The 13,375-nt window shown below is 52.1% G+C and overlaps 1 protein-coding gene across 1 annotated transcript; it reads left to right on the forward strand.

Annotated features, from left to right (window-relative positions):
* The first annotated feature begins 5,121 nt into the window (after positions 1 to 5,121).
* LOC112896265 (teosinte glume architecture 1-like) lies at positions 5,122 to 10,427 on the forward strand. The gene is made up of 3 exons (XM_025964187.1): positions 5,122 to 6,216; positions 8,613 to 8,743; positions 9,529 to 10,427. Exons 1-3 carry the CDS (start codon positions 5,699 to 5,701, stop codon positions 10,218 to 10,220), a joined length of 1,341 nt encoding a protein of 446 aa, XP_025819972.1. The 5' UTR covers positions 5,122 to 5,698; the 3' UTR covers positions 10,221 to 10,427.
* The last annotated feature ends 2,948 nt before the right edge of the window (positions 10,428 to 13,375 follow it).

The following is a 13,375-nucleotide window of genomic DNA, read 5'->3' on the forward strand; positions in this document are numbered from 1 at the left end:
GCCCGTCCAGTTAGGCATACGCGTGCTCGGTTCAGACCAAGGCGATACGACGCGGTCCGCAGACCGCAGACTGCAGGGCCGTGAGGGTTGTTTAAAATTTCGTCCTAGTTTACCACATCTCTTTATTACCACGCGCTCGCTGTTACTGCTCGGCGGAATTTTTACAGTGGCCGCCTAGCTGAGCTTAGCGGCGGCTGCAGCTCTAGCTCTGTACAATCAGGCACAGTAACTGTGCCCGTCTCCCTGTAGCAGCCCACGCGAGGAGCCGGGGACGGGGATGGGCCGATCGATCGTGCTCATGCCCTAGCTAGGTGTAACTAGCTGCAGGACCACGCTGCACGCCAATGCAAGCTAGCTTCGTAACGTAGCTCTTGTTGCCATCGGTTTCAGTTTTTCACCCCTGGTTGGATGGACCCATCCATCGACGCGACCTTCTTTGAGGCCGCCGCCGCCATGCATGGTAGCCACAACTCTTTATTCAGACTTTTAGTTTTTACCCAGCTGTTGTTCTTCGAGAGACGGTACACGTCATATTTTTGTCATATTTTTATCTAATGAAAAAGAGAGAGATGGCGATCGATGAGAGAGAAAAGCTAGCTCTTAACTGAGAGCCATGTATAGAGCAGAAATGGTGTGGATCAAGTCATCGTTCCTAAATACTAGGCTGATCTAGAGCAAAAATGCTATTGATCAAGTTGTTATTGAACAATGATTAGGACATGTTAATATTAAGGTCTTGATTGAATTCCCTGGATCGTGAGAGGCGACCAAACTATTAATTGACTGTAACGCCCTGCATGGATGTGGGATTAGGTCAATGGCATCTGGGGTGATTTCCACCAAAAGTCAATTGCATTTTGATCTTTTTGCAGCCCAGAAGCTGAAAATAAAAGTCTAGGGAAGGCAGCATGTGAAAATGAAAATGTTGCACACTATGTCTTGGTGGACGGTAAAAACTCGAGTAAAAGTTTGGGTGATCGGATGAGCTAGAGATTGTAAGGGTTTATTTGACACAGCTCCTCCTCCAAGATATGATCTAGGTTGCGTCTATAGTTCTAGACTAAATTCAAGTGGTTTGAATATTTAATTTATATATTTACCATAAACTATAAAGAAAACTGTTCATCCAAATATTAGCATGCATACCTCCAACTTCAGATCCAGCCAATATCTAGCTTCAAGAGATCTACAGTGTCCGAATCTGGAGCTCTATCTACCAGACGCACGACCTCCTCAGACCTAAAGTGGATCCAGCCGGACCAAAATCTCGAGTCACAAACAGCTAATCGCTGTCACACTTTACTACTCTAGCGTACTAGCTAGTACTAAGCCCCTACTAGCTAGGTGTCTACCCAAAATGAGAGAGCGATGAAGGAGCCATTAACTGCCCAGACTTTCCTTCATCGTCTGCAGGTCGGCCAATCAGCCGCACGCACTCACGCACCCTCTTCCCCCGTCGCGTCAGCCAGTGGGGATCCCGAAAGCGACCAAGTGAAGCGTCGCTGTCCCGGCGCTGTCGCCGCCAGCGAGGCCGAGGCCGGCACGCAACAGGGATTGAAGGCTCGACCGATCTGGGCGCGGGGCCTGTCGCCGGGAAGAAGCTCAGGACGGCGACGGCCGGCCACGAGTACTGACGCCAGCAGTGTGAGATCTTTCCCGAGCTGTGCCATGCAGTAGATCTAGACGACGTTGGTCAGCTTCTTTTCACCATCCACTTGCCAAAAAGGTCTGAAGAGGGGAGTTCATTCGAGAGAACTCTTCATTCGATGGCTTGGCCTGGTGGGTCTTGATTTTTGTCAAAAAGATCTCAGCTCCGTACGCATGCCATTCTATCGGTGTAATCCTCCTCCTGTAGCATGATTGCAGGCCTCGACAGGGACCTTCCCAAGAGAGTAGAAGATATCCATCAGGGATGTGCAGAAGATCCTACAAGAATTCTGTAGGAAAATTTGTTCTGCTTTCAGTTGAACTTTTTACTGAATCGTAAGGATGTGGATCAAATATACCTATCGATCTATCGATCGATCCCTGCCGGAAGAGGGGGGTCGAACCCATCGTTGCTCTGCTCAGCTCATCTCCCTCTCGCTCTCCGGGCAAGGCAATCCAACAGAGATTTGATCATTCGTGGATGGGACGCAACACAGGGTTCGCGACATCTCAAATGTGCGGTACCTGCCATCTATCTCATAAGACGCTCAATTCCGGCGCCACAAGAAACCGAGATCGGTGTCCCTATCAGAACAGATCTCTCGTATTTGTCCCTGCAAGATGGCTCGTTTTCAGCAAGGTACATCTACAAGAGCTTGATGATCGAGCTCTTCAAGTTCTCTTTTGCTGAGGTTTTGACTGTCCAAAACAGTAATACTACAATAGTAGTACCTCCGATCGTCAGAAATCCAACAGTAATACGACGTTTCCGACCGAGATCTGAATCAGAAGCGAACTAATCTGGCTGGTCGGAACTTCATCCATTACTCTTTTTTTCGTCTTTCCTTTTGGAAATAATCGTCAGACCAGAGGTTGACCAGGCAAACAAAGATACTTAGCTCCATGTTACTTTACCCATGGATTCTTGCAGGATCGCAAATCTACTACACATAGTACCATGCGAAACAAAGATCGACAAGGCAGGTGCCAGAAACCAACCAGATGGCCGATGGACGAGCTTGATTGCGCACAAGGGGGGTGCAATCAGGACCACGAAAAGGGGGGCAGCACAGTCGCGGGCAGCTGACCTAGTACCAGGTACTGTCCGTCTCTCTATGCTGTTGGATGCATGGATCGCATGTAATGCCGGCAGCTTGATCGGTCTGGACCGCCGGCGTACCGCCGTGGATTCGCATTTCTTGCGAGCTCGGCGTTAGTTGTTCATGGATCCCCCAAAAGGCGTACGCTCTTCCGTCAGAGATGGTGGTTTATGGTGCTCCCCGGGCTGTCGTCTCTGATCGCCAACCAGACGGCGCGGCTCCGATATGGTAAAGAGCTTTCTACTTCGGACAGGAGGAGCAGTGCCTCTCTCCGATTTGGTAAAAAGCTTTTTTACTTCGGGCAGGAGGAGCAGTGCATCGTTTTTTTTTTTTACATTCTGAATTTCTGATCTGAGAACAGTTAGTTCGCCGTCCTGAGCCCGAGGGTGAAGGCCACTGCGAGCGAATCCATGCGCCAGCAGCGGCGGCAGAGCGTGCGAGTACTCGTTCGTTCGTAGATCGGCCAAGGCGCCGAGCCAAGCTCAGGAGCAGCCGAGGAGGACGGTGGACGACGGAGTGGCTGCCGACGGGGAGCCTCTCTCTCGTTGCTTCACAGTCACACTCGCACATCAGGCGCACCCACTCTCCCAAACTCCAGCACATGCGTAGCAGTAGCAGGCGCTGCTGGCCTCCTGTCAGTACCCTGCGCTTTCTTGGCGCTCCTGCGTCCTCCTGCCTCCTAGTACCCGCCGGGGGGCAACACGTTGACTCTTCGCCGGGTGACGTCACGGGCGGTACGGCGCCCGGGGTCCGCCCCGTTCGACGGGACACGGCCGGGCACCGCGACCCCCCTGCTCAACTGGCCTGTAGCGGATTGAAGCGTAGCTCGTCATTTACGGCGCCTGTCCGTGCGGCCGGTGACCGCGACGAGAGCGGCGGCGGCCGGCCGGAAGCAGGAAGTAGCCAGGAACCCGTGCATGCCCGTGACGTCAGGCCGGCCGCGGCGCCGGCGGAGTCTTCGCGCCCGGTGGCAGGGCCAGGCAAGGCCAGACCGGGATCGTCTTCGCCGCGCGCGTACTACACGCGGGCGGCCGTGCATGGGGCTTTCTTCTCCTGCGTCCCGCGATACGGCTTCCCGCGCCGCGCCGCACGCCAACTTGCAACGGCGCCGCGGCCGTCGCTTTACGCCGCCAGCAGCCGCCGCGGCGGCGGCGCATTGCCCTGCGGGGCCGGCGCCGCAGCTACGTGCTATACTGCTACAGGCTACACAGCAGCCTAACGCGCATGATGACGGACGAGCTGCTGGCCTCCCATCCATTGGCCCATGCCCATGCAACCAAGTATCTTCATACTATTCGGGAAGCCCACCTGAATGATAGCACGGCACGCACACACACAAACGCAAGCAGAGCAGTGAGCGAGCCAGTGACTCCACTCCACAGTGACACAGCTCCTCGCCGCCACGTGGCGCCTTCATTTTTGGCAAAAAAAGCTGGGAGCGGCCGCCCCCTTTTTTTCACAAAGGGGGGAGCGCCGGGCCGTCGATCCCTCACATGGCCAGTTCGTGCTCCCCGTCACACCGCCCTGCCCCTGCGCCACCGCCACGACGAACCCACAAGGCCATCCCCGCATTATCGCCGGTTCCGAAAACCAAAAGGCTACGAGCTAGGTAGGACGGGCGCGAGCTAGAAAGAGCAAACGGACACGCGCCACGTCACTCACAGGTCTTGTTTCCCCGCTCCCATCCAAACCCCACCACCACCAAACCCAAACCAAGCCGCCTATCCTTCTTTCCCCACCCATTTTCCTTTTTTTCCCCTTGTCCTCGCAGTGCCGGGAACCTCACATGAACCCCTCAACTAGCCCATTAGTCTAGGACTGGGAGGAGCAAGCCAGTAAACAATGCGCTGCAAGTGCAGTTCGCGGCGATATAAAACCCCGGGATTTTTTCGGTAGTGGGGGCGGAGTGTGCGGTTCCTGCGCTGCCAAACTCGGAAACATTTCATCCCCAAACAAGCGCGGTGACAGAGCTCTGGCGATGTGGGGATTATTCTAACCTGCCCGAGGCCAAGAGTGGGGTTAGGAGTAGGCTGATGAGGCCGGCAAACGGCCGTGTCGCTGATAATCCCGTCCTGATCAGACGGCACTTGGACCAATTTTATATTCCTATAAAATATTAGTAGCGAGCTGCAATCCAGCTCTTCTTTTTGAAAAAAAAAAACATGCTGCAATCCCAGTAGCAGTAGCAGTCAGGAGCTAGGGAAAAAAGAGAAATTTGGAGCGAGGAAAGACCCCTCCCTACCCCCCAATAATTGCGGCACAACACCTTGCATGGCAGTGTGAACATGGCGGCGGGGCCCGGCCTACTGTTCCTCCTTTAGAATACCTGTCAGGGATGGAAAGGCTGCGGCCCCCACCATGGCGCCAAGTAATAATGCCCCTGCCCTCCTCCTCCTCCTCGTCTCCCCCTCCTCCTCGCCTCCTCTCTCCCCCCGTCTCTTTTCATGCACACACTCCCTTGCTACAGTCGCAGTTGTCTCGGCAAGTACTGACTGCTACCTCCGCCCCCCAGTTCCTGGCCTCCCGGGCCTCGCTTTTGTTGCCGCAAATCTTTGTTGGCCGCCGCCGCCGCCGCCGCTATCTATACGCTGCACCTTCCATATCTGATTTCTCCTCCTCGGCTCAGCCCGCAGCTCAGCTCTTGCTCTCAGCAGTCTTGCCCAGCCTCTCAGCTCAACCCTTGTTGCATTTGCTGGATTGCGGCGTGTGCTTGGTTTGGACACCGGAGCTCCTGCTTCGATCTGGCCGAGCTCGTTTGGGGCACCAATTAGCAAGTAGATCCGGTGCTGCCACTGCCATCTCCCCGATCGACCTCGCCCGTGGCAAGGAAATGCCCGTGGAATGAGAGGGACAGGCCCGGGAGGGGAGCAGCCCGAAGTAGCCATTCGAGCGCGTGCGAAAGAGGAGGGAAGGCGACAGCTTGGGCAGGAAGGAGCTAGCTAGAGGAGAGCATGGACTGGGATCTCAAGGCGCCGGGCGCGTGGGACCTCGCGGAGCTGGAGCACGACCACGCAGGCGGCGCGGCGGCGGCGGCGGCGGGAGCGGCGGGGACGTCCGGCGGCCACGGCAATGCGGCCGCCTCGGCGTACCGCCCGCCCGGGGCGCTCGAGTGCTCGGTGGACCTCAAGCTCGGCGGGCTGGGCGAGTGCGAGCTCGGCGCGGCGCCGGCACGCAGGCAGCCCGCCGCCGCCGCCGCGGGGAAGGCCCCAGCCCCCGCAGCCTCCGGGGCGGCGGCGGCGGCGGGCCCGTCGTCGCCCGGCCCCGGTGCGCCGGCGAAGCGGCCGCGCCCGGCGGGCGGCGGCGGGCAGCAGCAGCAGCAGTGCCCGTCGTGCGCGGTGGAGGGGTGCACAGCGGACCTGAGCAAGTGCCGCGACTACCACCGGCGGCACAAGGTGTGCGAGGCGCACTCCAAGACGCCCGTCGTCGTCGTCGCCGGCCGCGAGATGCGCTTCTGCCAGCAGTGCAGCAGGTAACCCAACCAACTCCACCACCCCCGCGCTCGCTGACGCCCCCGCCGCCATCAATCTAACGCCAACCGTACACAATCGAGCAGACAGAATGCATCTGCCATCGTGTAGCTACTAGCTGCCTGATCGCTTCGTCAGTACTAGCTGGGGATCAGCATCGGCTCCGTCCACCATTGCTGCCTTCTTCTTCTTGTAGCTCCCTCCCCCTGTCTCGTTTCAAGGATGCACAACTTTACCTTTTCCGGCATGACTTTTTCCAGTTTTTCAGTTCCGAGAAAATTCCTCCGAGCCCTACCATCACTGTAGCATTACCTGATGAATTATTGCCACGCTTTTTTCCTTTCTTTTCTCCCCTGCGCTGCTCCTGCACTGCGTGCTCAGCGCTTCACTTTCTGACGCGCTGATGAGAGTTAACGCTGCTGGCAAAGTGGGTAGCTGCTCCCCCATCGTCTGCCCAAGATCACCTATACATACAGTGACCCGTCGAAGCTCTCTCCCTGACTGCCTGACTCCCTGTCACCCTGTGTGTGTTCGGCGAGTTCTCTCTCTCAAAAAAAAAAAAAAAACGCGACCGCGAGCTGTTAAGTCCGGAGGCCGAGCATGATTGCCTGCTTTGGTAGCTGGAAACGGGGGGAATCGACGTAATCCTCTGCGCTTTTCCCTCGTGGATGCTATGCGGCGACAGGATGCTCTTTTTTTCCTGTCCGTGTGGGGCGGCCAATCCTTTGGAGAATGGAGGCAGCACTGAATCTGAACCGCGCGTACAGCCAGCTTTGGTTTACCATCATTTCAGGCGGCAGCTGCTGGCCTACCACATCCGCTGCTACTGCTAGCAGCTAGCGGCGCCTCCTGTCTGATAGAGCAAAGGCGATATACTAGTATCTCTGCAGATATTGTGCCCATACTCAGAAAGTCAGTACTACTGCTGAAAGAGGTTTATGATGGATCTAGCCTATACCTAAAGCTTTTTTTTTTTTCCTGGGCCATTGCTATGCTTTGAAAGGGCCATGGATGAGTACTATATATATTCTGCTTGTTCAAGTCAGTAGTCCTATATATATGGCCTGTGGCCTGTCAAAATGAGATTCTGCTTGTTCTCGGGTTTAGGGGCTGTCTGGCGCTGTCTTCATCTGTGTTCCACTTCAGCAATTGTACTTCTGAGCTAGCAATGGCAGCAAACATGGTTTTCTGGGCACTGTTAGTCACGGAGACTTTGATGATCCATGACCACAAAATTCAGCTACTTTTCTGAGCATTACATACACTTTTTCTAGGCCACCACAAATGTTTCGTAGTTCATGTTGCCAATCTTCGAACAATATTCTATCACTGAATATCTTGTTTCTTTTCAGTCTGAACCATCTGTTTTTTTTGTCTGATAGTGATTGAATTTTGGCATTATGAAGTATCACTACAATTTCGATCTTAGTTCCGTCCACTTTATAGTACAGCTGTGTTGGTGCCCATTTTTGTCTTGCTGATCAATAGCAGACGGTCCCTCTCTGTTGCGGTGGACCTTTACACTATAACTTGATAGAGGATGCTAATGTGATACTCTCGTCATATATTCTGCGAATATCTTACTCAGTGGGGACAATTCTCCATGATTGATTACTTTGTCTTTTGGTGCAAATTGCAGACTTCATAGATAAGTGACAGTCAGTGTGCCAACAGAATTTTCAGCTTTCTTATCCCTTTGGAGAATGAAACTGTCAGTTTCTACCTATGTAGAGTTTGAGTGCACTATGTTGTGGTCCAAGTTCAACAGGTCTTTCAATATTTTCCTGGCGTGGACAGTTCTTTGGTCCAAAAGATAGCTTCTAAGACAAGCCTCTCAGCACTGAATGGCTTCATTGACACAGGAACATTGGTCCCTGGTGTGCTGTGTATTAACTATTACAAGCATATGCGCACAGTACATTAAATATTCTGACAATAATTATATTGATGATTCTTTAGTAAGGAGCATCTTCATAGACCATTGGATCATGCGCCTGACTACGCAGGCCCATCCTATCTGCCCCATTTAAAAAATCCAAACTAGGAGTATCTTCTTTGTCTATAAATTAAAAAAAGAAGCGCGAGTATATTCTAATTCAAATCGTCGAGGACGATCCTTGTGGTCCTGATCAATTATGCTGCATTCAAGGTCATACGTTTATGAGAGCGACAAACTACACTGCCACAAAATCTGCAATGACCTAGGATAATTGGCACCATGTCATCAAGGTTTTATGTCAATTTAATCACTTACCAAGTTGATTATTTTCGTATTCTTGTGCGGTGATGAAGTATTGATCCTTAATAGACAACGTGCTGTCAAGAAAGATGCTGTTAGCATATTGACATAGCAACTTTCTCAATTCAGTAGTCTCATCCGGAGATTATGTTTATTCAGGTTTCACTTACTTGCGGAGTTCGACGACACCAAGCGCAGCTGTAGGAAGCGCCTAGATGGGCACAATCGCCGCCGCAGGAAGCCACAACCAGATACCATGGCTTCTGCAAGCTTCATCGCGAGTCAACAAGGTTTTCTTCCTTTTTACCAATTTTCTTTGTTTCTTGAGTCTGCACATGGTTCAGATGCATCTTCGGAATTTCCATACCTTGCTGGAAAGGAAAAGAAAACAAGACTGTAAAATAGGTCTGCCCATACATGAAAAATAAATCAGAGGTCCAATTCTGCCTCTTTGCCTCTGCTCTTTTAAACTTTTCGAGGTTGCCTAGCACTTTAACATGTTGCAGAGTGGAAACTTGATTCATGGATTAATTCCACTATGTTGCACCTTTTTTTTTTTGCTCTGTTCAACCATTTCCCTGCATACATTAATTGCAATAGGTTAGCATTATCAGAAAGAGGGGGGATAGCGCCATATTGTACTTATAGATGCATCCAAGTTATTACGAACTAGTACCTTTCACGCATTTAAATTTTTGGCTCATTAGGAAGCTCTTTTGTTTCTGCCAATTGCTTTCTCATAATTTATGCAAGGTCCTTCTAATGCTTTCAAGATCATAAAGGTCCCTACAGAACCAAATAACGGCTATATGCTGCTTTGCTTCAGATGTGTTCTATATACTGACATACTGTTCTTGAAGAACTACAACTTAATCGACAACCCATATGAGTTCATATATAGGATAACCAAAGTGGCATGTAGAACTGCAAGAAATATCTGGTTCACATTAAATGATCTGAGAACAGTAGTAATTTGCGCATTCATGATTTATGTTGCTAGATGTATGTCTAGCAGCTGGGAGCTGCATTACCACCTCATCAGTCATCACCTAATGCGCATTTCTTTCATATTCAGGGACACGATTCTCACCATTTGCAGCTCCGAGACTTGATGCGAACTGGCCGGGCGTAATCAAAACCGAGGAGAGTCCATACTACACTCACCAGATCCCTCTGGGCACCAGCAACAGGCATCATTTCGTCGGCTCGTCGTCTGCTTACGCCAAAGAAGGCCGCCGCTTCCCTTTCCTGCAGGAGGGCGAGATAAATTTTGCCACCGGCGTGGTGCTGGAGGCTCCAGCTTCCGCGCGCCAGCCGGTCCTCAAGACGGCAGCACCTCCCGAGAGCAGCAGCGGCAGCACCGGCGGGAAGATGTTCTCCGACGGGCTGACCCGCGTGCTCGACTCGGATTGTGCTCTCTCTCTTCTGTCAGCTCCGGCGAACTCCTCCGGCATCGACGTCAGCAGGATGGTGCGGCCGACTGAACACGTCCCTATGGCGCAGCCCGTGGTGTCGGGCCTGCAGTTCGGCAGCCCGTCGTGGTTCTCGCGCCCCCAGGCTTCCGCGGGCGGCGCCGCCGCGGCCACGGCAGGGTTCCCCCCCTGCCCCGTGGCGGAGGGCGGGCAGCAGCTGAATACCGTGCTGAGCTCCAACGACAACGAGATGAACTACAGCGGGATGTTCCACGTCGGCGGCAGCGGCGGCGGCGGCGGCGGCGAGGGCTCCTCGGACGGCACCTCTTCGTCGCTGCCCTTCTCGTGGCAGTAGTTCTCACTTCTCAGCGGCTGTTCTTGCGTGCTTCCGATCTGGTTGAGCAATTCGCTTCAGTGAATGATCACTGATCAGCACTGGTTTCTGTCTTTTCTGCATCCATTTGATTTTCTCGAATCGATTCTACTCACCAGCATTCATGTGGACAAGCTGAGCATAATTCGGTGCTCGTTTTCCTGAAATTACCTTCGCTGTTGTGGTGCCTGCCGACTGCTCACCGCAGTGTTGCTTCTCCTGTTCCTGGGCTGAGACGAAGGCCGCACCTGTCATCGTCGTGCCTGATGCTTTCAGTTTCAGGCTTTGGCTAGCCATGCCGATTGTCTCGTCATTTTCTTGACCTTCACTTCAGCTATGCACTATCCGATGCATTTGCAGGTCCCCGATCCAACGCAATGCGCATGTGGCGTCAAGAATCACGTGCTAGATCTGCTAGAAAATATTGGGTCGAGAATTGAGAATTACTAACCCTAAAAGGCTCGTCAGTAGTCAATGCCGAGGGGCGTACGTAGCACTGTAGCAGTGCACGGCATAGGTTGGTGGTCGAATCGCTGCCTTGAAGCGTCGTCCATCCGGCCGGCCACGTTCCCTGGCTCCGGAGCCGTCGCCGCGTTCACGTTGCGGAAGATGATGACGGGCTTGTAAGAGTTTTATGGGCTAAGGCCCAAGTGAATCTGCAGCAGGCCCAGTTTGGTCCGTCTGGAACAAAACTGCCATCGTCTTTTCTTTTCTCAAGTACGGCCGGCACCGGTGCAGCCTGCTGCAGTGCTGCTGTTCTGAAACCCTCTTTTCTTCCCCAGTTCTCGGGAAACAAGAGCACTTACCTGGCACCCGTGTGATTTTGGCATAGGTTTTAGAAGCACCTTTTTTATCCGACAGAATAATTACATATCACCGGTAGCAATTGATATGATTAAAGATGACGGAAAAGTGAGTGACACAACTAGTGTTTTCATTGGAAAATAAAATAAGTAAAATCACAACAGCGGCCCGAGCATAACTTACCTGATAAATTTCTTTTGGTTTGTCACCTCGAATTTGAGTTCTCAACACAATATGGGTATGCTTGCATTTTTTACTTAAAATTTAACCACCCGATGTTATTGTTTTAGTCCCCCAACTAATTATTAGCTAGCTAATTTATAATAGTCTTCTTTAGCTAATTAGCTGGATGTGTTTAGATCCACCAACTAATTGCTAATTGTTAACATGAATAAGATCATGCTACCCATGTGTTGCAAAAAATAATACAAGGGTTAGGGGTAATATGGTCTTTTGACCTTTTTAGCTGGGATTAGATGGTTCAATATAACACTATTTTAATTAGCTGGAACATCATTAGCAGGTTCATTAGCTGAACTATTTGGATCCATGATAGCTAAATTTAGCTAGCTAAGAGCATCTTCAAGAGACTCTATATATCTTTAGCAATAGAGATTTTGTTAAAAAATTACCCTCCAACAGGCTCTTCAATTGTATATTTAAATATAGACATCCGTATTTCTAGCTAGCTAAAGATGGAAAACGAGAATGGCTCTCTAAACTACGTACAAGATACAGAAAAGCTGCCGAAGGATACAAAGATATAGAAAATGATTTTTACTCAAATAACTCTGTAAATGATAATTTTAAGAGTATATTTTGGAAAGGCTATTGGAGATGCTCTAACCATTAGCTGGAGGATCAAACAGACCCTTAGCGGTAGGTGATTTGCTCGTCGAGACGCCAAAAGTCCGAATTGAAGTCGAAGCACATCAGCACATGCTTGAACCGATATCTAGCTGAGCAGCGGACGTAGAAACGATCATTTGGAAATCAGCCAACCATCGATCACGATTGTTGCAGGCACATATACGGAGGCAATTCAAGTTCGCCATGGCACAGCCAGCAGGCGCGGGCACGAATCTCCCAACACTCCCGCCCGTAAAAAAAAAACGTGTGAAAACACAAGACAGTGACACCAACCGGGCGCCGGCCGGCGGCGATACATGTAGGAATTCCGTATCTTTTACCCGGAGTGTACAATACGAATCGATCACCCGGAAACTCGTCGTCAACTAAGCTACTTTGTAGCACGCGCGCGCAGCAGCAGGAACGTGATCGAATTAGCTGCACGCCAATAAAGGCTGCCTACGGGAATCCCGTCGTCCAAGTCGAGCCCAGCCCGATCGTCGCCAGCAGCTCCGATACCTACTCGTACTCGTACACGCACGTATCGTAGGCGTACAGCGCGCACTGTGCAGACGCTCTCCGTCATTAGTTCATGGCACGTGTACGCTTTTCGCCGCATCAATTGTAAGCACGAGGAGTAGAGCGGTGGAACGTACAGGCACTGCTCGAACAACCAGGGCAGGCTCGGAAGCAGCACCAGCAGCAGCCAGCGGCAATGCAGCAGCATCTCCCTCTGCGTCACTCACAGTCACAGCGCGCTAGCTGCTCAAGGTCAGGGGGGACGGGCGACGAGACGACAAGGCCGGATGAAAAGGTCGGGCGGGATCGCGGGTGCGTTATGACGCATGACACGCAAACTTCTTTTCAGAAGAAAGATGACACGCGGACGTCCGGTCGATCGATCAAACCCGTCGTGTCGGCTGACTGATTGCACCTCGGCTCCATCGAGGTAACGCGGGCCGATGGGACGGGGAGCGCCCCTTTTGCCCGTCGAAGAAAAGGGTGCGCGCGTACGTACCAAGTAAATGCGCCACGAAGACATATTTTACGGTGCTTTTTCTCTGTAAGTTTGATCCGAAATAATTACAGAAAGTTTCGTCTAGGGTAAAACAACAAGAATGAAATCGAGGAATATACTCATTTACCACACTCGATCTCCTATCCTTGCTCTTACGTGCTACAGGCCCCGTACGCCAAACACAGTAAAACGACGCACCTTTTCTGTGCCGTGAACGACGTCGAATTGGTAGCAGTTCCTGTCCGATTTGATTTCCTGCGACGGAGTCCAAGGCCAGTCCCAAGAATCTCGCTCGCTTCACCCGTTATCTTCTCGTCCCACTCCTACAGCCTGCGTACGTACGTCCAAGTACAGGCGCGCTGTGCGATTCTGTCCCCGTACGCGCACCCCTGGCGTACGCGCGCTGCCAAGTTCTCTCGAGCGGACGGCTCCAACTCGCAACGCGCCAACACGCACACCTCACCCC

The sequence above is a fragment of the Panicum hallii genome, chromosome 6 (genome assembly GCF_002211085.1).
Source record: "Panicum hallii strain FIL2 chromosome 6, PHallii_v3.1, whole genome shotgun sequence".
NCBI classification, from domain to species: Eukaryota; Viridiplantae; Streptophyta; class Magnoliopsida; order Poales; family Poaceae; genus Panicum; species Panicum hallii.

Bases quoted from the DNA above. Each gene is read 5' to 3' on its own strand.
- LOC112896265 (XM_025964187.1), top strand. From the start codon at position 5,699: ATGGACTGGGATCTCAAGGCGCCGGGCGCGTGGGACCTCGCGGAGCTG. The intron at 6,217-8,612 runs GTAACCCAACCA...ATGTTTATTCAG, and splicing joins TTCTGCCAGCAGTGCAGCAG to GTTTCACTTACTTGCGGAGT. The intron at 8,744-9,528 runs GTTTTCTTCCTT...TTTCATATTCAG, and splicing joins CTTCATCGCGAGTCAACAAG to GGACACGATTCTCACCATTT.